The 25,004-nt window shown below is 51.1% G+C and overlaps 3 protein-coding genes across 10 annotated transcripts in view; 1 reads left to right on the top strand and 2 right to left on the bottom strand.

Annotated features, from left to right (window-relative positions):
• LOC117896279 (dynein heavy chain 10, axonemal) overlaps positions 1 to 2,479 on the top strand; it is a 31,931-nt gene extending 29,452 nt beyond the window's left edge. The window contains exons 43-48 of the mRNA XM_034804482.1: positions 585 to 796; positions 1,102 to 1,242; positions 1,362 to 1,466; positions 1,540 to 1,641; positions 1,789 to 1,935; positions 2,271 to 2,479. Coding sequence (XP_034660373.1) covers positions 585 to 796; positions 1,102 to 1,242; positions 1,362 to 1,466; positions 1,540 to 1,641; positions 1,789 to 1,935; positions 2,271 to 2,420 — 857 coding nt within the window. The 3' untranslated portion in view covers positions 2,421 to 2,479. The remainder of the gene's footprint in view (positions 1 to 584; positions 797 to 1,101; positions 1,243 to 1,361; positions 1,467 to 1,539; positions 1,642 to 1,788; positions 1,936 to 2,270) is intronic.
• On the bottom strand, positions 2,441 to 3,534 carry LOC117896280. The gene is made up of 3 exons (XM_034804483.1): positions 3,291 to 3,534; positions 3,014 to 3,235; positions 2,441 to 2,948 (listed from the first exon to the last, which is right to left on the bottom strand). Exons 1-3 carry the CDS (start codon positions 3,360 to 3,362, stop codon positions 2,613 to 2,615), a joined length of 630 nt encoding a protein of 209 aa, XP_034660374.1. The 5' UTR covers positions 3,363 to 3,534; the 3' UTR covers positions 2,441 to 2,612.
• A 464-nt stretch (positions 3,535 to 3,998) lies between these two features.
• Positions 3,999 to 25,004, bottom strand: part of LOC117896779 (papilin) — a 33,550-nt gene continuing 12,544 nt past the window's right edge. The window contains exons 1-19 of one of the 8 annotated variants that reach the window (XM_034805259.1): positions 24,441 to 24,838; positions 15,128 to 15,188; positions 14,894 to 15,072; positions 13,805 to 14,833; positions 13,443 to 13,746; positions 12,503 to 13,380; positions 9,768 to 12,145; positions 9,522 to 9,701; positions 9,100 to 9,270; positions 7,907 to 8,994; positions 7,662 to 7,845; positions 7,395 to 7,595; positions 7,144 to 7,314; positions 6,303 to 6,871; positions 6,084 to 6,234; positions 4,819 to 5,247; positions 4,525 to 4,683; positions 4,341 to 4,457; positions 3,999 to 4,285 (exon numbers count right to left, since the gene is read on the bottom strand). In XM_034805259.1, the coding sequence (XP_034661150.1) occupies positions 4,122 to 4,285; positions 4,341 to 4,457; positions 4,525 to 4,683; positions 4,819 to 5,247; positions 6,084 to 6,234; positions 6,303 to 6,871; positions 7,144 to 7,314; positions 7,395 to 7,595; positions 7,662 to 7,845; positions 7,907 to 8,994; positions 9,100 to 9,270; positions 9,522 to 9,701; positions 9,768 to 12,145; positions 12,503 to 13,380; positions 13,443 to 13,746; positions 13,805 to 14,833; positions 14,894 to 15,072; positions 15,128 to 15,188; positions 24,441 to 24,463 (8,436 nt within the window). In that variant the 5' untranslated portion in view covers positions 24,464 to 24,838 and the 3' untranslated portion in view covers positions 3,999 to 4,121. Of the gene's footprint in view, positions 4,286 to 4,340; positions 4,458 to 4,524; positions 4,684 to 4,818; positions 5,248 to 6,083; positions 6,235 to 6,302; positions 6,872 to 7,143; positions 7,315 to 7,394; positions 7,596 to 7,661; positions 7,846 to 7,906; positions 8,995 to 9,099; positions 9,271 to 9,521; positions 9,702 to 9,767; positions 13,381 to 13,442; positions 13,747 to 13,804; positions 14,834 to 14,893; positions 15,073 to 15,127; positions 15,189 to 24,440; positions 24,840 to 25,004 lie in introns of those variants that run through there. The other 7 variants (XM_034805257.1, XM_034805255.1, XM_034805258.1 and 4 more) reach the window with 7 other exon arrangements.

Raw genomic sequence — 25,004 nt, forward strand, 5'->3', positions numbered from 1 at the left:
GCAAAGACTGCCCCCAAATGTCTGTAAATTTCAAACAATTAACACAAAAATTATTTATTCCGCCTGCAAGCGCAATCCCTTCTAAGAACCCTAATTAATAAAACATAGCTGCAAACTCAATTTAAGCCCACTTAAAAAATGCTTCGAATATCCCTAGAACTTGCACGAAAAAGGGTGCCAAAACAAAAACTCAGTTTGGGATTCATTTGATGTGCCAATACGCTCGATATTCCATGGAGTAGCCCCCAGAAAAATGGCCATAATTTGCATATTCATGAGCTTTAGTATTTGCTAATTGACACTTTAACAAAAAATAAAGCAGAGCATAAAAAAGCGTTCTGTCGGGGGGTGTCGTGCCAACACAAGCGCCAGATAAAAAGGAAAATTAATAAAACAAAAAAATAAATTAAATAAAATAAAAGACCAATACCGAAAGGAGCAGATAAATGAGAGGAAATGGGAAAAACCACAGCCTCTGCATACATTACAAAGGTTTTTCTCGCCTTTCTGCTGCCACTCCAACGCTGCCACAATCCTTACTTACTTCTGTTCTTCTCTCTTTTTGCTGTGCTTGCCCCATGCAGGCGAGGGTACGGGCGGCATCAGTCGTGACGACTTCATCGACTCGGTGGCCGCTGGTATACTGAAGAAACTGCCGCCGGCCTTTGAGACTTGGCGCATTCGCAAACAGATCCAAATGAGTCTCTCCCCCACCGGTGTGGTGCTGCTGCAGGAGCTGGATCGCTTTAATCTGCTGGTGATTCGCATCAAGAAAACGCTGGAGCTGCTCCGCAAGGTAAATAACTATTAGGATATTGTCTCTGGCTCTGGCTCTCTGTCTCTGCCCTGAACTGTCAATAGCTGCCACACATAAATCCTTCAGGCTTGTTTTGTTTTGTGCATTCGCTGTTTATGCATTTTGCCAACTTGGCTAAGGACCAAGCAAACAAAACGACAGATCCCAAAGCCGGCAGTGCATTTTGTTGCCAAAATAAATTTACAAATGCAAATGAGTTCCGGCTGGGGACAGAGCCACGCCCACACATGTGAGGAGCCGCGTTTTTAATTTAATTGCTTGCCCCTCTCCGCTCCACCCCGCAGGCCATTGCTGGTGAAATCGGCATGGACAATGTGCTGGACAACATTGCCAACTCGTTGTTCAATGGCCTGCTGCCAACATCGTGGAGCTCCCTGGCGCCTGCCACATGCAAGCAGTTGGCCAGCTGGCTGGAGCACTTGCGGGTGAGTCCACGTCACGGTCGCTGCAGCTCATTAATCAGCATAGCGCTGAATCAATCAAGTGTTCCGGGCTTCGTGTCCGCTAATCAGCTGTGTCTCTCTCTCTCTCTCTCTCACTACAGCAACGCTCTGTGCAGTATAAGTATTGGTCGATATCAGGGGAGCCCCTGGTCATGTGGCTGTCGGGTCTCCACATACCGCAAAGCTATCTAACGGCACTGGTGCAGGTGAGTCCCATTCTGGGGGTCACGGACAACGAACGCACTCCTTAATTCCCTCCTCTGCCATTGCCATTTGCAGATTGCCTGTCGGAAAAACGCCTGGCCACTGGATCGCTCGACGCTCTTTACCTATGTGACCAACTATGCGGACCCCGACGATGTCGAGGAGCGTCCCGCAACGGTAAGTGTCCACCTACACACCTGCCCAGCTCTTCTATCTTTCCATCTAACGCTCTAAATGCAAAACGATGACCCAAGTGCCAGTTGCTGGGCACTAATTCCGTAATTAAGAATTCTGTTTGCATTTTAATCGTTGAACTTTTTGCAGGGCTGCTTTGTGCATGGATTGTACATCGAGGGCGCACGCTTTGACATGTCGACTAATCAGCTGGCGCGTTCCCATCCCAAAGTACTGGTCGAGGAGCTGGCCATTTTAGCTGTGGAGCCCATCGAGGCGCATCGTCTCAAGCTACAGGTCTGTATTGGATAGTTAGGAGTTTCGGTTGGACTGCCTGGGTGCGACGCCGCCTGCCACTGACAAGTACTAATGTGCGCTTGTATCTGCATATAGGAGAGGGTGTGGGGCCACGCTGATATTTGTTTAAATGCATTCCACTAAATTACCAGCACAGCAGCAGCAGCAGCTTCCGTTTCCCAACCCCCCCCCGACTAATGGGGCAGCTGCTGTGCTAATTGTTTCTGATTTTAAATGGCAGCCCGGAAGCTTTAGTTTTAGTGTTTAGTGTTCGGCGGGGGGTGTGAACCATTAATTTTAAAGACTAAACCAATGATTTTCTCTTTAACCAACAGAACACATTCCTAGCGCCTGTTTATACGACATCCTTGCGCCGCAATGCCATGGGCGTGGGCCTCGTATTTGAAGCGAATTTGGCCACCTCCGAGGACTTGAGTCACTGGATATTGCAGGGCGTGTGCCTTACCCTGAACACGGATACTTAAGCGATGGATTGAAAGACTGATTTTGGTTGATATTAAATCTTTTATACTAATGCCAAATACATCTAAGTTTACAGCTCTGTAGTGGCAATGGCAATGGAGTTTATTAAGGATTACGTGTCGTATGTCTAGTGCCTGTCAATAACGTGATTTGTGCCTGACTGATAACCGACTGATGTGCCGCTGCTCCTGGCATTACCTGCGCCGCCAGCAGCCAAAGCAGCTGCGGAACTTGTCCAAAATCGTGGACTTCATGGAGGGCAGCAGTAGCTCGAGATTCTGTGTGCCCGCGCTGTCATCCGACTCCAGATCCGAGTCAATGGTCATTTCCTGTATGCTAAATGTGTCGGTTAGTTCGTGATTCGCCTGCTGGCGACGCTTGCCACGCTTCAGCTGTGCGGGAAAGAAGGATATCTCCTCCGCGTCGTCGCTGCTCTCAGACTTGTAATCGACCAGCGGCTTGTGCTCCGGCTCACCGGGTATGGGCAATCGATTGATGGGTATCAAAGTGGACGATTGTGTCTTGGTTGTCTGTACAATTGAAAGCTTTTATTTAGATTTCTCTATAGATATTTCTAGTGTCTTGTGCCACCCACCTGCTCTTCCTGGAATTGTGTGTAATTACGCCTGGCACGCTCGACCTTCAGCTCCAGTTTGCGTTGCAGTATGCGGCAGGTGTTTGGTGGCTCGCTGCGCTCATGGCCCTCCTCCTCCTCATCGATTTCTATGGTCGTGGGGGCATAAACCTTGCCGGCACCCCTGAACGCCACCTCGAACTCCAGGTCGGACATATGTTTGGGTGCTCCGCTGGCCGTTTTCTGCATTGACTTTGGCCATGAGAATTTTGCATTGTTTCGATTCGACTCTACTTACCAGCAGGCCTGCGGCCCCATCCTCATAGATATTCGATTGCCTATCCTCGCTATCAATGCCGCTGTCCTCCATTTTGATGAGTCTATGATTTGGTCTAACTTTCTGGTTAAATCTACAATTTAGCTACAAAACAGCAAAAAATACAAACAGCACGCGATGTCAATACAACAAATTTTTATTGTCTTTCTTGCTGTGGTACTCCCAAAAGCAACTCCAAACAACCCCATGGCAGTGGCAGTGACAAAGCGCAGGCTCCGTGGAACAGCTGTTGGGGCGCAAAAGCTTGGGAAAAATCAATAAGATGCGACCTCTTGCTACGCAGCGTTGCCAGATAGTGGTTAGCTTTTGAAGTGCTTTTCAGGTGAAAGACTTTAAAGTTGTTTTTATACATATGCGCTCTTTATTATGTAGTTTTAATTTATTTACAATTATTTTGTTTTTAGGCTTAAATGCTTTACTCGTTGCACAAATAGATCGTAGAGAGTAGATGCTAAGAAAGTAAAATGAAAATTCCTTTTAGCCGTTCTCCTCTCGATGGCTTTGATTTTGAACGTTACTCAAGAATAAATAGGAACACAAACATACGGGGAAACACACTAATACTATGTGACATATTGCTCTGGTAGAAGTGGTAGAAACTAAATCAAATGTTCTTTTCGTTCGTTCTTTGTTGATCTGTTGGCTGTGTAGTTGTGTTTGGCTTTTTGGTCTCTCTGCTTCTGAGGCTAATGCTAAATTATAATTCCTGTGTTCTGTTGTGTTGTGTGTCGTGTGCTTAAGCTCAAAATTCAAAAATTCTGCTTCTCTTCGTGGGTGTGCTTAGGTGTGGAATTACAGCGCATTGGGATGAGGCTGCGCAATTTGGCCGGCCAGCGTGCAGGATCTACAGCAGAACTGTGCGTAGTACTGATTGATGCAGTATCTGCCCTTCACGATCAGCTTGCAGTTGGCAAAGAACGGATTGTCAATGCACTCGGGCGATACCGGTATGACAGCTGCAAAGACAAGAATTACCATAATGCTACCCATCAAAGGTTCTTTTCGACTTACATTGAATGGTAACCGTCTCCTGGCTGACGCTGTAGCTGAACGCGTTGCTAGCCTTGCAGCCGTAGATGCCAGTATCCTCGGTGCTCACATCGCTGACAACCAGTCGATGTGGCTGGGCTGTAATCATCAATAGGATTCCCATATTAGAAAAGATATCTTAAAGCCGTCCCTGACCTCTACTCACATGTTATCTGTATGCGCTCGTTGCTGTACAGCGGTGTGTTGTCCTTGGTCCATGTCACATTGGGCTCTGGATAGCCCTGCACTGAGCAGCTGAGAGCAATAGTGGAGCCGGGGGAGTAGCTGTTCTTGGGATCCAGTGCCACCAGCGCTTGGGCATTCACTGAGAGCAGATGAAAGTGAGAAATCAATTAGCAAAAGTCACCAGAAACCACAACGAGGGCAAGTTAAACACAAAACAGTCAACAGAAAAACGGAAACAATCCACAAGGCAGCCAAAACATGCAAATCCACTTACCTGTAGGTGGGGGCACATACACCGGACGCGAGGGTCTGTAGGGGTAGCTGGGTCTCTGTGTGACCGGCGCCGTGGCCGGATCTATCACATACTGCAGATACTGGGCATCCTCGTTGGTCAGGGCACGGGCCGGACCCACCGCCTTCAGTGTGACACGCAGCGAGACGGGGCGTCCACGCTTGTTGTACACCTCGCAGGTGTACAGGCCCAGATCCGACAGCTGGATGGAGCGGAACAGCAGCGAGAAGTCGCGTGCCATCTCCGCACGCCCACGCTCCCGATTGCCGAACAAATTGTTGTTGCGCCACCAGCTGACATGCGGCTGCGGATAGCCACCCGCTGGGCAGCGTATCACCGCCGGTCTGTTCAACTGCACGATCTGGGTAACGTTCTTGTCGCCGTACACGTATGCGGGTGTATCTACGGACTCTACCATCACCAAGTCAAGTCATCGACAAGCAAAGGGGTTAGAGGGCAAGGCAAGCATGCATAACAGAATGCAAAATAAAAGCAGTTAGTTATAATGTAGTGCCAACACCAAATAGTATAAGATAAACAAATAGTAGGTAACTCTATAGTCGGTAGACCGACTGTAATTGAATGCCCAATGCTTAGAATGCTTAGAGGGGGAGGAAGAGGTGCAATAAGTAGCTGAAAAGATCTCGGGCAGCGCAGTCGGCCCACGCACAGCGTAGAAACTTTCTGCTTTGGCCCATGCACAGAAAAACCACCGCAGCGGCAGAGACAGAACTTCGTATGGCGCTATGCACGATTGATCGGCTTCGGCCGCAGCGGCAGAGAAGCAACTTCGTTTTGGCACATGCAAAAATGCTTGGCTGCCGCAGCGGCAGAGAAGCAAGAAGCGTTTTTGACTTCGTGTTTGTTGTTTGTGCATACAAACGCACTGAAACGAAACGATCCATCGAATTCATATGGAGCTGTTATGTATGTGTGGCTGTACGCTTTGTTTACGCGCTGCAGCACTTTGCTTGCAGCTTTGATCAGACAGAGGACAGATGAAGACAGACATAGCTAAAAAGCTTAAAGCTTTAGTGATATTCTCAAGAAGAGAAAAAAGACAGACAGCAAGGAAAGCTCGCGAATACAGTTGAATTTACTTTTACGACAAATCATGAGCAATTTTTGATGAAACTGAAGTCTCAACTTGCACTTAAAAGAAGATCAACATTTCATGCATGAGAATTGATCTCTTTTGAAGTTAATTAAATGCCTTAACACCGAAAAAGTACTTGTGCAGAACGTACCTGTCACTTGTAGGGCCACCTCACGGCGCACTGGCTCGCCCAGGCCATTGCTGGCCACGCAAACGTAGGTGCCGTCGTCGGTTTGGCGCACTTGCACGATTGTCAGATCCCCAGTCGAGGTCAGGACATAGCGTCCTTGGTTCGTATCGATCTGTAGGGCAATCAAACGAAAGTGAAAGTGACTGTAGAGAGAGTATTCTCCCCGTGCTAAACCCTTACCACCACATTCTTGAGAGACCAAGTGATGTTGGGCGCTGGATTGCCAGTGGCGAAGCAACGCAGCACAGCGATGCCACCGATGGAGGTCTGCACATCCAGTTCCTGTGGCTGCTTGGGCTCCAGAACGGCCCTGCTCTCGCCCGGATAAATGACGGTGGGCGCACGTGTGCTGGGCCGCTGGGTGGGGCGTGCTGGCTGCACACAAAGATAACCGCAGCCATCGCTGCAGCACTTATTCTCGCCACGGCAATCGGCATCGGTGTAGCACTCCTGGGCGCAGTTGCTGGCATTGGCCGCCAGTCCGGGGCACACTCCAGGCTTGTTCGTGTCGCGGCAGACGGGCGCAAACTGACGATCTCCGGTGTTGGCAATCTCAATGGCACACTGCTGGCCCTCGGGGCAGGAGTAGCTCTCGCAAGGGTTCTCGCACAGGCACTTGGTGCACTCCGGCTGGGAGCGATCGGCCTCACGGCGCACACCATACGGACAGCGCAGCTCACGGCACTCGTTCTCGAAGCTCTCGCAGCGACCCTGTCCAATCTCATTGTCAATCTCGTTGTCCACGGGCTCTGTGGGGGGAAACAGCAGGCAGAGGATGAGCATTGCTTACAGTTATATTCGGTGGATATCCCGACAACCCGTGCAAACTTAGAGCTAGTGAGAGTGCCAAGTACTAATCGAGTCTACGAATGCTACTGCTAAAAGTTCTACTAAAAATTCAAGCAGGTTGAAAGTGCAGGGGCAGAGTGCAAGGTGCAAAATTGAAGGATGCAGGTGGTGGTGCGGGTGGTGCGTGGCGATTCTGGTGCATACAAGTGTCAGCTGGGTGTTTTGGTCTTACTTCCGCAGAGATTCGTGCATGCTTCAAACGAACGGAAGTTGTTCTGATTGCCGGAGCAACCCGAGTAGATGAAGGACACGCAGGTGCCGCGCTCATCATCGTAATACCAACGACGCTCCTGCACCGACGGTCCATTGCATCGGCCGGTAACCAGGGGCAGCAGACACATTTCTACTTACGCCAACGGAAGACCAAAGAGAGAATCGTTAAACTGTTCCTTTTCGGGCCACTCGACTCGACCAAAACGTTACCTTTCGCCGTACCCACTGACGGCTCCGGCTCGCGGGCTGCAATGCAAACAGTTTGACACTCGTAGAGCCCGTCAAAGCGGTTGCCAGTTCCATCACATCCGCCGTAGGTGAACGGCTCGCAGGTGCGCGTATCGCGATTGAAATAGTAGCGGGTCTGCCACTGTGTGCAGGGACCCGTCGTCACTGGCTCATTGCAAACGTCTAACGCAAAGTATTAAAGCAGCTGAAAAACAAAAAAACGGGGCATGCCCCAATGCAAACACTTACCCACTCCTTTGAACTCGCCGCACTGACGCTCGCACTGGTCACGCGTTTCGAAGCGATTGCCATTGCCGCCACAGCCGCTGTAGGAGAAGGCCGTGCAGGCCATCTTCTCGTTGTCGTAGAACCAAGCTGTTGTATGATTGTCGCACTCGCCAGCCTCGGGTGCCTGAGTGCACACGGAGTAGGTCTAGGCAGGAGAAGATAATGTTTACTGATCGAAACTTTGATCAAGGAATCAAAAAACTTACTGGTGCTGCTGGTTGTGGTTCAGATAGTGCCTGATCCCTGCAGTAGCCAAGACACTCCCGCTCGGACACAAAGTTATTGCGATTGCCGCGGCAGCCAGTGAACTCAAACTCGTGACAGGCGCCACTGCGCTCATCAAAGTACCAGCGGCGGGACAGATCCTCGCAGCGTCCGCGCACCGGTGGCAGCGAGCAGGTGGTCTGGGCATCATTGCACTCGTTCTGGCACTCCTCCTCGCTGGCATAGCTGTTGGCATTGCCGCCGCAGCCCGAGTACACGAACTCGTCGCAGAGTCCCTCTCGGCTGTTGTAGAACCAGCGAGTCTCGTTGTTGTAGCAATTGCCCGACTCGGCGGGCAGGAAGCACTTGGCAGTGTCTGGCTCTGAGCGTGGCTCCTCGGGCTCCGGCTCTGGCTCTGGCTGCGGCTCTGGTTCTGGTTGTCCAAAGCGACTGTCTACGCTGGGCGAGCAGCGATCGGAGCACTCCTGCTCGGACTCGAAGCGGTTATCGTTGCCGCCGCAGCCGCCGTAGTAGAACTGCTGGCAGCGTCCGGCAGTCGCATTGAAGTACCACTTGAGCACATACTCATCGCAGTCGCCGACGTAAGGTGGCTGATCACACTGATGGACAGCAGCTGGAGCAGGTTCACGAGTCTGTGGTGGAGCAGGTTCCCTAGTCTCTGGTGGAGCTGGTCGTCGGGTCTCTGGCGGTGGACTGGCACAGCGCTGCTGGCAGTCGGATTCGGTCTCAAAGCGATTGCCATTGCCAGCACAGCCGCCATAGTAGAACTGGCGACACGCGCCAGCCTCTGCATCAAAGTGCCACTTGAGCGTGTACTGATCGCAGTCGCCAACACTCGCTGGTTCGCGGCACACATCCACGGTGCTGGGTGCTGGTGGTGGCGTTGTGGGTTCCGGTTTCTTCTCGCAGCGCGACAGACAGGCCTCCTCGCTGGCAAAGCGGTTCTCGTTGCCGCCACAGCCGCCGTAGTAGAACTGGCGACAGCTCTCGTCCTTGGTGTCGTAGTACCAGGCGGTGACGTAGTTCGCGCACTGTCCCACCTCGGCAGGGATCTCGCAGATGTCCTTGGCTAAGTGTCACAGGGGGAGAGCGTGTTAATTGAGGGATTCTTTGGGGTGCTGACACACAAACACATTGATAGCTGCCACGAGTAACAACAACATTGAAAGCTTACCGACTTGCCGGGGACAATGGTCCTCGCAGGACTCCAATGAGGGGAAACTGTTCTTGTTGCCACCACAACCAGTGTAGTAGAAGGGCAGGCAGCGCTTCTCGCTCTCCGAGAAGTGCCACCTGGCATGCCGTTCGCTGCAATCACCAGTTTGCTTAGGAAGTGAGCATTGCTCTGAGGTGCAGTAAGGATTCAGGTACAGGTACAGGTACAGGTGGGTAACCAAGCAAGCAAATCATGCGCATACATTAAACCGAAAGATTCAAGCAATTGGGGGGAGAGGGAAAAAGGAAGGAGAAAGTGTAGGCAAAACATACCGTTAACCAGGAGTTCAAGTAACAAGTTTAAGCTTAACAAATAGTTAACAAAATTCCCCACAAGCAAACCCCAGTACAGAAAGCTACAAATAGTGCGGCTGGTCAAACCTTTGAGTACGCCCGGCTGGCGACAGTTGTAGCTGCACGCATGCTCCGTGGGATAATTGTTCTTGTTGCCCTTGCAGCCGCCATAGGTGAAGGGTCGGCAGATGTCCGTCTGGTTGTCGTAGTACCAACGCTCAAAGTTGCCCGCACAGGGACCATTCTCCACAGGTTGTTCGCAGGTGGCTACAAGAGGGAATGAACAAGTTTAAGTACAGCTCGAGACCCTAACCCACTTCTACTTCGACTCACGAATACTCTCGCTGACCGCACACGTTCCTTGACACTGTTCGAGGCTATCAAAGCGATTGTTGGTGCCGTAGCAGCCGCCGTACTGGAACTCCTCGCAACGATTGCGATCCATATCGAAGTACCATTTCTTGGTGAAGCCCGTGCAGGGGCCCACGCTCTTGGGCAGCAGGCACACATGCTGTCCGGTGTAGTCCTGGCAGGTGTCCTTGCACTCGGCCTCCGTCTCGAAGCGATTGGCATTGCCATCGCAGCCGCCATACCAGAACCGTGCGCATCCACCGTAGCTCGTATCGAAGTAATATTTGACGCTGAAGTTGCCGCAGGTGCCCGTCTCCTTGGGCAGGGCGCAGGCCTTCTGTGGTGGCTCCTGCACATTCTCGCAGCCGCCGAACTTCTCGTCCGTGGCGCTGCTGACACCGTCGGGACAGCAGCCAAATTTGCTCTCCAGGCACGTGCAGCCCTCGAAGTTGGGTCCCTTGGCCGGGGTCTTCTCGTCCTCGCAGCACTTGAACTCCGTCTGGGTGCAGTGGCAGCCGTGGTGGTGCGGTCCCTTGGCAAAGGTGAGTCCATCGGGGCAGCAGCCAAACTGTGTCGTCTCGCAGGGGCAACCCTCGAACTTGGCTCCCTTCGCAGCGGTGATCTTGTCGGGGCAGCAGCCATGGGGAGTCGTCTCGCAGGCGCAGCCCTCCTGGTTGTAGCCACGAGCCGCAGTCTGCTTGTCCGCACAGCAGCCGTACGGCGTGTAGTGGCAGTCGCAGCCCTCGAAGTTGGGTCCTCGAGCGGCCAGAATGTTGTCGGGGCAGCAGCCAAAGGCAGAGTCCAGGCAGCAGCCCTCGCCGTTGGGTCCATGGGCAGGCGTCTCGGAGTCGGGGCAGCAGCCAAACTGTTCGCGGGTGCAGGCCGAGCAGCCCTCACCGCCAGGACCAGCAGCAGCTGTGCGTCCATCCGGACAGCATCCGTGCTCGGACTGATCGCAGCCCTTGGGTGTCTCTGGAGCGGCGCAGCCTTCGAAGTTCTTGCCCTTGGCCGGGGTCTGGGCATCCGGACAGCAGCCAAACTCAGCAAAGGAGCAGGACTTGCCCTCAAGGGCAGGCACCTGTGTGGAATCACCGCCGGATCCCTCGATCTCAGTGGTGGACTCTGGCAGCGACTCCTCCGTGGTGGTGGTGGGTGGCACGGTCGTCGTCTCGGGGCATCCCTCATTGTCCTCGCCTTCGGCGGCGCTGAAATTATCGGGACAGCAGCCGAACAGCGTCTCGGCACACTGGGACTTGGGGCAGCCCTTGTTGTTCTTGCCCTCCGCCGGGGAGACGCCATCCAGGCAGCAACCGAATTTGGTGTCCGCGCAGGTCTTTGGTATGGGACAACCCTCGTCGAAGGGTCCTTTAGGTGTGGACTTGCCGTCGGGGCAGCAGCCGTACTTGGACTTGGCGCACTCCTTCTTCTTGGGCTTGCACTTGCGTGGCTTATCCTTGGTGATGGCCGACTCCCAGGTGTTCGGGGTGCTGGACTCTTCCTCGTTGTCGGTGGAGCTCCAAATGTCGCTGGTGCCGCTGCCCAGCTCTGTGGACTGTGTGCTCTCGGTGGATCCTTCGGTGGTGCTGTCGGTGGATCCCTCGGTGGTGCTCTCCTCGGTGGCTCCACTTTCGGTGGTGTCTGTGGTGCCGCCGCTCTCCGTAGACTCGGAAGCATCCGTAGATGCCGAGGAATCGGTGGATTCAGTGGACTCTGTTGCTTCCGTTGAGCCTGAAACGTCAGTGGAGGATGAAGACTCCGTGGAAGAGGATTCTGTGGCATCTGTGGAGCTCGTGGATCCGGACACATCCTCAACGGTGCTGCCTTCTGTGGTGGAGCCCTCGCTGGAGCCAGCCTCAGTGCTCTCGGTGGAGTCTGTGCTCGCTGCCTCTGTGGATTCGGTGGACAAAGTGGATTCAGGTGATTCGGTGGAGCCATCGCTGGAGCTGACATCCGTGGAACTCTCCACAGTGCTGCCGCTTTCTGTTGTTGAACCATCGCTGGACGAGTCTGTCGTTTCAGTGCTGTCTGAAGAGGAGGTTGAGGAGGAGTAATCGGAGGAAGTTGTGGTCTCTGTGGAGTCCGTTGTGCTGCCATCGGATGTGCTCTCGCTTGAGGCAACACTGCTGGAGGAAGCATCACTCGTGGAGGATGAATCATCACTCGTGGAGGAGGCATCCGTGGTGGATGAGGCATCCAGCGTGGACTCTGTTGTGTCTGTTGAGGTCTCGGGTGTGGTTTCAGTTGTCTCCTCCGAAGTGGACTCAGTCGAGGCCGAGGACTCTGTCGAAGAGGAAGTACCATCGCTGGTGCTGTCCGAGGAGCTCTCCGTTGAGCTAGAAACGTCTGTGGAATCGCTGGAACCTTCAGTGGTGTCGCTGGCATCAGACGTCGCCACAGTTGTTGAGTCGCTGCTGTCGGATGTTTTGTCGGAAGAGTCGCTGGTGGAGTCTGTGGAACCTGAAACTTCCGTGGAGCTGGAGGCATCCGTGGAGCCTGAAACATCGGTGGAGGCTGAGGCATCCGTGGAGCTGGAAACATCCGTGGAGCTGGAAGCATCTGTGGAGCCTGAAACCTCCGTGGAGCTGGAGACATCTGTGGTATCGGCGCTGGATTCTGTGGCGCTCGAAGCATCAGTCGAGCCACCAGAAACTTCCGTGGACTCATCCGTGGAGCCGCTTGAATCAGAGACTGAAGATGCGCTGTCATCGGTTGTGGAATCGCTGGAGTCGCTAGAGCTTGATGAAGCATCCGTGGAGCTGGACACACCCGTTGTTCCATCAGACGTTTCCTCATCGTCTCCGCTGCCCTCAGTCGAAATGCCGCTGTCCGTTGTGGCGTCTGTGTCGTCACCCGAACCCTCCACCGTGGTTGCTGTCGCAGCAGAGGCATCGAACGCGGTCGTGTCGGGGCTATCGCTGAGCATTAGTTCATCGGTGAAGAGCGTGGACTCTGTCTTGGCCTCGTCATCGAGATCAACGCCATCGGAGGAGATCTTCTGCTCATCGGGCAGACTGTCGGTGACCAGTTCCATGTCATCCTCATCACAATCGTCGTCCTCGTCGTCCTCGATGGGTGCATCGGTGCTGGTCAGTGGCAGAATCTCGTCTTCCGTGCAGGCCTCTGGGTTGCACTTCTCGGATATGGACTCCAGCTTGGACTCGTCGCAGTTGAGGGCCTTGGTGCCATTGGCTAGGCACAGGACCTCGCGTGTGCGTTCCCCGCCGCCGCAGGGTTTGCTGCACTCGCCCCAGGGTCCGGTGAACCATTCGCCTGGGCACTCCTTCTCCTCGCCCTCGCACTCTTGCTCCTGCTCAGGTTTTGTGTCCTTGTTGCACTTGCTGTCATCGGTGGCGGGGCTCACAGTCTTGCCATCAAACTCGCCGCAGATGACGATCCGCGATTGGACACCCTTGCCGCAGGCAGCGGAGCATTTGCTCCACTCCGATGAGAACCATTGAGCCTCGCACTTGGGGGACTTGCAGGGGCGGGAGAGCGTTGGCACCTCTGGCTGACAGAACTCCTCTGGGTACTCCTTGCCATCCTTAGAGCCGCAAATGGCAGTGCGGGTTTCCGTGTTCTGTCCGCAAGCGGTGCACTGAAAGGGGAATCAGAACTGAGTCAGGGATCCAGGGATAAATATCTCTATCCAATACTTACTCCACTCCATTGAGAGATGATCCAGTCTACGCCCTCGCAGGGTGCCAGCAGGCAAGTCTTCTCCACCTCGGGCTTATCCTCCACACAATCCTCGTCGGGCAGGACGCGCTTCTTGCCGTTCTCCTTGATGAAGCAGGTGGCCTTGCGGGTTTGCTTGCCCTCGCCGCACAGCTTGTCGCAGGGTGTCCAGGGACCCAAATGATACTTCGGGCAGTTCTTGACGTCACGATTACACTCCTGGGCCGTGGCGGGCTTGTTGCCAACCTCCTTGAGGCACACGGCATCGTCCTCCACTGTGTGTTCGCTGCAAGAAAAATCTTTTACATGATTTATCCCTTAGCTAAGGATCATCTGCAGCTTACCCATCCGAAGAGATGCGCTCACAGGTCACAGTACGATTTTGGAAGCCATCAGAGCCGCAGCCCTTGGAGCACTTGCTCCACTCACCCTCCACCCAGTGCGGAGCACAGGGCTCTGTGCCGCAGGCTTGCTCCTCCTCTGGCTTGGACTCCTTCTCGCAGAGAGCGGCATCGACCTCTTGTAGGTTCACTCGGTTATTGCAGGTGACCTTGCGGGATTGAGTGCCGCCGCCGCAGGAGGCGCTGCACGGGCCAAACTCGCGATGTGTCCACGTGTGCGTGTCCGGCTGGCTGTGGCTGAGGGATTCCGGGATGCTGTACTCGTAGTCGATGCTCACATTACGCTCCTGCACCAACATCACGATGAAGATGCTCTCGGAGATGGGACCGGGACAGGTGAGCTGATCGGGTGCGGCAAAGCCCATGGGTTTGCGCTGATAATTCCACCATGAGTCCGCATAGAACATGGGCCGTGGGAAGTCAATCCTCCAGTTGCCATTTAGATGGTAATGCCCCGAGAGGTTGCGGCATGCCAAATAATTGTTGGACGGGGCAGTCTCAATGATCTTGATGTTGGTAGCGCCCTGTGGCACGAGCAGCAAATCATTGTAGCCTGGGGCTAGATCACTGGAGCTGTAAGTGTTGTGAATCGTCTTGCAGGTGCTGCCATCGCCGCCGCACTTGCGGCACTTGTCCTCCTTGGCATCGCTGCCCAGCATCATGTCACAGCCGACGGGCATGCACTGCCCATTGACGCACACATCCAGATCCTTGTCATTGCAGCGAGTGCCATCGACGACCTTCTCCTTCTGGCGGTAGTAGAAGCGTTCGCCACGGGGCATGCAGTTCAGCTCGCAAGGATTGGGTGCACCCAGATAGGGCACCCACTCGTACATGACGCCATCGAAGCGCTGGTCATCGAAGCGCGAGCATTGCAGGGCTCTAAAGTCGGGATCCTCCTCCGGGCAGTCTTGCGTGTTGCACGAATAATAGCGACGATTGCCGCCGCTGCACTCTGCCTCGCCATTGTAGCTAAATGAGAGAGAGAATTCAGTGTTGGGAATGGTTTTATGGGTGGCTTCTGGTACTCACTCTCTTCGCAGACATTCACGCGTCTGATAGGACACACCGCCGCCGCAGGTGCGTGAGCAATCCGAGGGCGAGCTCCATTCCGTCCACTCATTGGGATCGTCACCCTCGCCGCCGGGCGTCACAGAGCTGTCCGGCAAATACATATTCGCGCCATATTGTCTTTTTTGTCGCAGTCCAGGCTGTGTATGGAAAGTTATAAAGGATCTGGGGTGTATATTTGTGGTGCATACTTACAAATCTACTCTGGGAGTCGGGTATGCCAGCCAATACAATGAATGCTATCAAGGCAGTTGTACTGAAATGTTGCAGAAACAAAGTAGAAATCAGTTAAAAATGCCATCACTAGGCTAACAAACATGTGCTTATTGCTTCTTTCTGCAAAAGCAACATAGATCAATTGTCAACATGTTGCGATTATGATTCTTCGGCACTTGTCAACATTTGTACGTTGCCTTTGAACCCTTCTTCTCACACTCTTTATGCTTATTCCGTGCCTGTTTTCTAAACAAATTCAATTTAATTAAGGACATAACCTCGCCCAATAACAGCTACAAGCCGGGCAGTGGCTCATTCATTAAACCCAAAGAGGCATAGCGACGTCACGTGTTGACTTGTTGCAAGTATTTGTTGACTTTGCCGCATGCTTGGACATCTCCACAGACTCATTAAAGCAGCAAGCAACAGGCGTAAAGGGCACTGAGGGAGAGTGGCAGAGTGGGAACTGTGGGGGAAAGGGCCAAACCGGAGCACGTCCAGCGAAGGGGCACAAATAACACAATAACTTTTGTGGGGCTTCTTCTGATGATGAACTTGTTTATGCTCCCCGCTCGCTCGCTCCTTCTCTCTCTCTTTCTCTCCATGGCCAGTGCAAGCAAACATTGAACTTGTTTTTCGCCACAAAAATGCAGCAGTGTGGAGGGGGGGAGTGCAGTGACAGGGCTAGCGGTAAAGAATATCACCCGACTTTTGGTCAAGTCCAAAATTTGCAATTTTCTTTTGGTAACAATTTTTTATTATGCGCCGGAGGCGACCATAAATATGCAGTGCCACATAAACAAGACATAATTTAGCAGCACTTCCTGCCGATTTGCCAAAAAAAGAAGAGCAGACAAAAAGTAAAGGAAAAGGCAGAAGCAAAGGAAAAGCCAAAGGAACAGGCAAAATAATAAGTACCACGCCAGGGAGAATATATGATTATGCCGCAGACATTGGGACGCCACAGTCGCAGTGGCAAGCAGTCGACTTGGCCTCGACTTGGGTAGGACGACAGGGCCGCCCGAGGACAAGTTGCGTGAATATGTCAAAAGTGCTCAATGTTGCACGGGCAAACGCAGGGCGCTTGCCGATTGCCGCTTGCCCACCCATTGTTGGTGGCTTGCCAATTTAATTTCTGACGCTGCGTGCAGTGGTGAGGAGGAGGAGGAGGCACTGCCTTCGTTTTGTTACGCTTGGACGCCTTCGACGGATGGCGCTTGCTCTTCTTCCGCCGCGTGGCTGCCTGCATGGTCCTTGGTCCTTGGCCACAGCAGGCGTGCTGCTTATGACAGCAGCCGAAGGAGAGTCAGCCGGAGGAGCGGCAGGTCGCCAAGTGTGGCCATAATTTTTATGCTTCTGTGTTGGCATTTTAATGCAATTTGAGCGCATTTCCCTTTTGAAACCAATGCCAGGACACCTATTGCTTTGGCAACGACCAGGACAACGGCAACGGCACACATTTCACAGTCCATTGAGCTCGAGAGCGGAACGCAGGGGGGAGCGCTGGAGGCGGCGTCACCCAGTCGCCTCCCATGGCATTGCGTCATAGAAACACAGGAAGTGTCTCGGGGATCGGGACTGGCAGCAACTCCAACAGAAGCTCTATTAATTGGGCAGTTGCCTGAAAAACCAGCAGCCAGACAGCAGCCAGAATTCGCTGAGACGACAGAAACCACAAAAGCAGTTCATGATTTCGGCTGTCGGCTGCTGATTACGCAAAACGCTCCACTCCTCCTCCAGCAGAGGCAGGGAACCGGGGTAAAAACATTGTTATTGCCACATGTGGCGGATGCCACGTGACACGAGCATAAACAGTTGCCATTGAGCAATCGTCAAATAAGTTACACATTACACATGTCATGTAAACCACCGGCAGAAGAAGCCACGATGCCTCCCTCCCAGCCACAGACATCAGCCACCCCACCTCATAAATACCAAGCAACAACAACACGTGCAGAGAGAGAGAGAGAGAGAGGAAATGCTAAATTCGGCGGAAACTTTACAATAATAAGAGTACAAGCTGCTCATACTTGCGTCCCACCACAGTCATGGCACAATAAATTGTTCGCTGGCCTGGCCCTGGCCCTGGCCCTGGCTCTGACCTGTTTTCGGCCCAAAATGAAAAGGATTTTGCACGCTAATAGCCAAGATCAAAGCAGCAGTCGAAAGGGGGGCGGCCAATTAACAGGCCTGGCCAGAAATAGGGCCGCCTAAGCCCACTCACAATGGCCATCCATTGTTCATTGTGCAGCAACTCCAGAGAGCCAGCACAATGGCATCCAGCATCAATAGGCGCAGATAAAAGTCTAAATGGGAATCATGGGAGAGCGGGAAAGAGAGAGAGACTCCAACTAGCATCATGATTTCGCATCTAATAATAGTCATTTAGCCGCCACAAATAAGATTTTAAATTGATTGAAAGGCGGCTTACAAGGCAGGAAGTTTTAAAACTCTTTCTCACAGTCTGCTGGAAGCACTTGGCCACAGCTACACTCTTACAGTGCACTCCCTCGCTCTCTCATAAGTAGCTCAAAAATCACTTCACATTCAGTGCTATAGATGTACAGGCAACAAGTGCATTTTGGGAGCAATGCTGGAATGGCCAGCATAAATAAAGCGGCTGCTAATGAGCCACAAGTAGAGCACTGGGCTGGCGGCACTTACTCCACAAGTGCGTGGCACTTAGCCCCGCTGAATCTCAAGAACACAAAAACAACGAACAGATTAAATTTAAATTAATGCCAAGCAAGATCCCCCAAAAGATAGATTTGGATGAGTGTGTGGCAAGTTCTTCCAAATCTAAACAATCGCAGAGCTACCAAGAAAAATAAATTCTAGGCAGATTTCACACCTGTACACAGGTCTCAGTGGCGTTTGATTTGTTTACATGACTCATCGACGAGGTCGTGGCAGTGAGGCAACCACCAGAACAACCACTCCAGCAGCCACTCCTCTCCACCACCCACTTGGAGGCAACCCCCCGAAGAAGCAGGAGCCAGTGAGCGATTCTTGCTGCTGTTTCCCATGCCAATTGATTGAGGCACAACTATGCAGCACATCCTCAAGCTCTTGTGTGTGTGCATGAAATCCAATCGAATAGTGAGGCATGCAGCATTTCTGTGTACCATGAAGATGCCACAGCTGCCTTTGCCACTGTTCCCGGGGCCTTTGATGAAGATGGAATGCCCATGGCCAGCAACCAGCCAGCCCAGCTGCAATCATTTGACTTCTGCCTGGCCCCTTTCGCTTTTATTTTTTATGTTGATTGTAAAAAACGCAGAGTGGAGCGAGGGAGAGTGCAGAGCAGCATTGGAATTTTTGTTGCAACTGATTTAATTGCAAGAAGCGAAACAAAAGCGCAGCCTGCCCAAAGGCAAGGTTGCCCCCCTGCTGTAAGAGGATATTACACTCGATGTGCTATGTGTATCCCCACTCTGTAGCATCCTTAAGTAAGCAGCTTCATTAGTGTGAGGGGCAGGCTGGCAACATGCAGGCTTCTGTCTATTTTATTTGGCCACAAAGCATCAGCCAGCAATTAGACGAGGATCTACCTCATTAGTTCAAAGGATACCCAAATACATGGAGCCCACACGCACACAAATGGCACACACACAGGGCACACATTTGTTCAAATACAATTACATAGTCATACAATTATCGCAAGACAAACATGGACTAATGCAAAACGCCAAATTGTGGCTGAGGTGTGGCCAGGTAAATGCTGTTGCTGATGCTCCCTTTGCCTGCTGCTGCTGCTGCTCTCTCTGCCGCTGCCTCTGCTGCTGCTCTCTCTCTCGCTGCTGCTGCTGCTCTTGCTGATGTCTCTATGAAGCTGCGGGCTGCGAGAGGGTGGAGTCGCAGCAAGAACGACGACATTTGTTGCAACGGAAGTAAATGTTTGCATTGTTGAAATTTTAATTGCATTTGCATAAAGCAATGCACATAGAGAAGGAGACACATATCTGCCTCTGCCTCTGCCACTCTGCTGTTGCACTTGGCTGCGCCCTTGCCTGCTGCCTGCTCCTGCCAAAGAGACACACACATGGCCCGAGCTCGTCCAAGCAATTATCAATTTCAAAATTAATTCAACTTAATTGAGTAGTGAAAATAATAAACATGCGCACGCTCCTTCCTTTTGCTGTTGCCTTTGCCTTTGCCCTGAAGTGTTTACACGTTGGGCACAGAGACTCTCAGATTATGCAACAGTTTCTGTGTCTCGCTTCCTGCCTACAAAGTTGCAGCTTTTGGGGTCTAAAAGGCACTTCAGCAACAACTGCCACATGCCTTCGGGGCACAGCAACAGCAACAACAACAACAACAACAAAGTGTGCACAAAATGCCTAATGAAATATTTGTCACGCGTTTGGACAAAATGAGCAAACAGAAAATGCACAGTTAAGCGCAGTCACAGAAAAGGGAGAGAGCAAGAGCGCAAGAGAGTGCCAGATATGAAGAGAGGAAGAGAGCGAGCGTACGCTGGGAGAAAGGGAAAGACTGCGTGAAGATTTTCTTCGGTTTCACTTCTGCTTGTTGAGCCCCCGCCTTACTGACCCATAAATTTCACTCACTGACAAAATGTTCGACTTGTAAACAAATTTGTTTTATGGCAAATGTTGCACCAGCAGCAGAGGCCACTTGAAGTGCAACTGCCACAAGAGCGCACACAGTGCCAGGCAGCTAATTAGAGGCATCATAATGCCGCTGTCGCGACGGCCCCTCCTCCCCCTTGGAACAAACATTGGCAATTTTCTATTTGCCCAACTCATTCGGTTCGAGATTGCAACAAGCTGCTTGACTCCCCAAGTTGTACGCATATTCACTTATAGCTAAAAGCACTCGAAGGGGAGAGAGGGAACGAGTGGTAGCAGGGGGGAACAAGGGTTAGCAGCTGGAACTTTGAACCCAGCACAAATACGAATACGCGTTGGCGGAGCAGGCACCCCGGATTCATCAGGAACTCATCTCTGTGTAAACATTTTCGCGCTCATTCATGATAAAATAAAATACAAAAAAATTGTGAGAAAAAAACTTTTCATGGGAAATTAGCGCACAGGATGAGCCCCCGATGATCTGGCATATATTTCAGCACATAATTAGCGGCAAACTATTCAGCAAAAGAGAAGAAAAACCCCCAAGAAGTATGCCCAAACAATTCGGGGGGAATATATTCTGGGAAATGGATTCCTATTTATAGGAATTAAGTTATGCTTGTTCATAATTTATGCGCTGCTAATTGAATTTGGGAATTTCTACACTCCCATTTGTATGAAGTGAATAATTTATGGCCGGACCATCTTCATTAGAAAGTAAAACTTATTAATCTTCGTATTAAAAACACATCAGCCAGAGCATAATTATCACGCAAACCAACTACCAGCAAAGCTAAGACAAACATTGGCGATTGACGCAAACACACACAAATTTCAGTTATTTATAATAGCCATCAAATGAAATGTTAACCAAGGCAACTGCGTTGAAATTGTACGAAGAGTATGCCAACTGGCAGGTAAAATGTGGAGCAGACATTGATTTATAGCGCAATTACGGATTCCCCGGCATTGTTCTCAGCCAGAAGCAGAGGGAGTACTTATCAGCTCCTCTTGTCAGTGGCAGTTCAGCGCTTCTCAGTTGCTTCTTTCGCATTCCTTTTGGACAGGCATTGAAGCTGGAGGATGCTGAGTCCCAGTCCCCATCCCTTTCCCTAACCCTTTAACGTGCATCAATTCGGACTCCCCATTTAGTTCATTTTGTGTCATCGAAAATGCACATCACGTCCACTCAAGAACCAGCCAGCAGCGGTCGTCGCTTGTCGTCCGTCAAAAGCATTTTTATGGGTTTTTATTTTTCGGGTTATTCCGCTTTGGTCTGGCCTGGGCCGAATGTTTCACTTGTTGCTGCTGCTGCTGCCACCGCTGCATGAATGTCTCGCACTCCAAGTCTGCTCCCTGCCACCGCGAGAAGTTTTTAGCAACATTTTGCTGCATGTGACGCATCGTTTGTTGGGATCTGCTGCCCCTTGCCACAACCCCGGCTACTCCTCGTTGAAATTTTGGATATTTTTTGCCGTCTTTTTGGTTTTGAATCTTTTTTTGGCCTGTGCAATTTTTGTGGCGGCATATTTTGGGGCATCCTTTTTATCTTCCGCGTTGGCAGCGTACAACGACCCCGTCTGTGGCAACTATCGAGTTAATTGTTTGGCTGTGTATCTGTCTGAGTGGGGTAAATATTAACATTAACATATTTATGCCACTGACACCATGCGGCTTGGTGCTGTGGCTGCGGCTGTGGCATTTGATTTGGCGATCGCTCTAGGGAATAATTAAACGCTGCCATGTCGCGGCGCAGTCCTTTGTTAATTAAGCATAAAACATTAAGTCATGGGAAAGCGATCTACAGATCTGCAGATCTTCTGATACCCATGGAGCGCTGTGGCAGTGCCATGGGGGCCCATGCAGCACATGTTGCAAATGCAGCGTGCACCATTTGCCTCCGCCATGAACTTGGGAGGTAATTGAGCCATGGAATGGCATGTGCAGAGGGGGCAGCGGGGGAAGGACTGTGCACAAGGCGTGCCGTTTGTTGCAAACATAATTTGCAACTCATTTGCCGCATCATTCGATATTCCAGTGAAATTAAATCCAATTCCAACTGCAGCACTTCTCAGCACATAACTCATCCGTAGACGCATTTCCGTCGGACTTCGCATACCAACATTAGATCAGCGTTTGCCTCACTGATTTATTTATAGCCGATTAAGGATCAATTATGCAATTCAAGTGTTTACACGAGTGCAAGATCTGAACGTGGTCGAATCGGCTAGAGGTCTTCTTTCAAGGCAAAACCGACCAGCGGCAGCGGAGGCGGCGCTGCGTGTATCATTTTCATAGCATAAATATCGCCCAAAAAAATGTACTGTTTATAGAACTACTGGGAACACACTCCATAAACAATTTGGTCTAGCAACTATGTACTGTATTTAAATTGTATTTGTGCTACAAATTTTTGTGTGGATGTTGCAGCATTTTCCTGTTGAGTCTGGTTGTTTTTTTTTATTGCTGCTGCTGGTCAAAATTTAGTGGTTTCCGCGGAATATTATCGTTCAAACATAACAAACAAAGTGTTGGGAAATCTATCAGATTGGTTGGGAATTTTTACTTTACTTTATTTATAAGCAAATTGGGAAAGAACTCACTGAGTAAGCAAATTTACGAGCAGTCATGTTGATCGTGTTGAAATTATTAAGAAGGTGACGTTATCCGCTAAGCGAGGACCACTTATTCACCACGCTCAAAAAGAAAGGGTTAGAGAAAGAGAGTGCCCTGTGGTGAAGATGTCCCCTTGTAGATTCTTCTGTTAATATGCCCAGCTCTGAGGCGACTTGGAGTCAAGTTCAAAGACGTCACGAGTCACAAATTTTAGCTTAATGTAAAGAGTTTATTCGGGCACTTAATGGCCACACACAGAGAGGCAGACACACAGAGCTACAGAGTTACTGATTTACCGAGTGCGTTAAAAACGTTTAGTTTGTGCCATTAAACTACAGACATAATGGTGTGTATCTCTCTCTCTCTTTCTCTCTCTTCCTGAGTGTTGACCCGTCTGGTGCCTGGGCTAGCTGCCTGATCAGATCACCTACACGCAGAAAGAAATATTTTGCTTTCAAGACGTTTTCTCAATTGATTTTCTCGATTTGTCAAGTTCTCGAGAACTTTTCCATTATATATCCGAAAAACTACAAAAAAACGCCTTGAGAGGAAATGAATAAATAATTTCTTTAGAATTTCGGATTAAATCACAGATAGCAGGCGGCACATGTCCCCAAAAACCCGTACTAACGGGTCAGTCATGTGTTGGCCACATTTCGGGGCAGCCAGCGGAAGGCATCAGAATCAGCTGAGGACAGCGATGCTGCTTGACAATGGGGAGGGGTCGAGCATGGTCGGGTCTGGGTTGGGTAGAAAGATTTTCGCTTTCGAGTGTCTCCGCACAGAGCATAGTTTTCGCGAAAAACTTTAAAAACTTGACGAATGGATGCGCTAACTGCCAGTCGGCCAGTGGATACTGGCCGAGGGAACAAGTTTCTTGGGCTTTTATGTGTGTGGCAGCCGGCAACTTTATGACTTTGGCCAAAAATAAAACGCACGCAATGCTCTGCGGTCAACAAGGCAACGGCAACGGCAACATTCAGCGCGGAGCCAGACCCAGACTCAGATCATGCGAAAGATATGTCCAGCATGTGCGTGAGATCTCAAGAGGCATTTCTGCTGTTGGGCTGAGGTGAGTGCCGTCAACTTTGAACTGGCAGTGCCACTGCCCTGACTGACTCTCCGCATTGTGGAAGGGTACACAGGGGGGGATGGGGGGGAGGGGCACTTCAAAGCACACGCACTTCACCTGTGTGCTGGCAAGCAATCGCCCAAACGCAACTCTTTGCATAAATATTTACATTTCCATTCGAAAATTTCAATTTGATTTTCGGTTTGGTTTTTTCCTTCCCTTGTGGGTCGCACACACACATTTCGGAAAGCCAACAAAAGGCAGTGGAACAACAACAACAAGAAACAGGTGAGCTAATGGCTTAATTTCTGGGGCACTGGATGGAGCAGGGGGAGGGAGCACCACCGATCGACTGTTTGAAGTTAGTTTGCAGCCGGAAATTGAGATGTCTAAAAGGGGGAATCGATCGATCCAATAATTGGGAATACAAATGGGACACAAAAATGTGTCTGGGTATCCTTTGATTGCTTCCAAATTGATTGCATTTATTACTCATAATTATGCATAATGATAATTGCTAATTGGAAACACGTTAGCAGGACTAGGAACAAGCTGCAATCAAGGCACAACAGCGCCAATTTTCATTAAAAAAAGCTTCAATTAAGTTGGCAATGTAATTTGGCATGCAAACAAAATGCTGCCCAGGATAATGGCAGACGAGTAGTGTCAATAATGCAGAGAGGAGCAAAGCGGAGCACTGAGCAGTGCCTGTTGCACAGCGAGCACGTAGCTCGTCCTACGACTGGCACACACCCACGCTGCATGCGCACATGTGGACAGGACAATCAGTGGAGGAAGAGTGGGTCTGGCAGCCTTGCTTGTCAAGTGTTTGCGCATGTAGTTCAAATGAAATTAAAATTCCAATTGACACAGTAATTTGCTGGCAACACAAAAGGAATCAATTTCGTGCCAAACTGTCACAGTATCTGCCACTGCCACTGCCACTGGGTGCTACATTTGTGTCCCGTATCCAGTTGATGTTCTGTAGCATGTTTCATGTTTGTCTGATGCTTACCACAACCGCCTCGATAAATCCATTTTGCGGCTCCTTCTTGGCACAATAAGCGACGGGGCCGTGCCGCTGCGGGTTGGAATTCCACGAATTTTCACACGCAAATACTTAAATCGAGGCTGGTGCTGTGGCTCGACACTTGAAATGTTTTTTCTGTCCGGCTGGTGGGGGGTTTGGCCACTTGAGTTTTAATTATTTCGCACACTGTCGTTCACTGTTGAAATGATTCTGCACTTTGCGCCTGCGCATGGCCAGTAAGGATACGGCGGGAATGACACTGAATTTGATATTCGATTCTCCTAAACTTCGTTTTCGTCCTCGGACGCGTTCTCCTCTTTGACTTATTTTTGACTCGATCACACACACCCGCAGGGTTAGAGCGCACGCCAGCAACTGATCGACTGGGAGCGTATACGATCGCTCTAATTCTGTCTGCCAGTGGCAGACCAGCAGCAGCCGCAGCCAGTCAGGCAGGGCCCAACAGCAGCAGCAGCTTCAGCCGCAGCGTCTGCGTCTGCGTCGCTGCCAGCGATAGCGTCGCGACGCGCCGCGTCGATGCGATAGCGC

This window comes from Drosophila subobscura, chromosome O (assembly GCF_008121235.1).
Source record: "Drosophila subobscura isolate 14011-0131.10 chromosome O, UCBerk_Dsub_1.0, whole genome shotgun sequence".
NCBI lineage: Eukaryota > Metazoa > Arthropoda > Insecta > Diptera > Drosophilidae > Drosophila > Drosophila subobscura.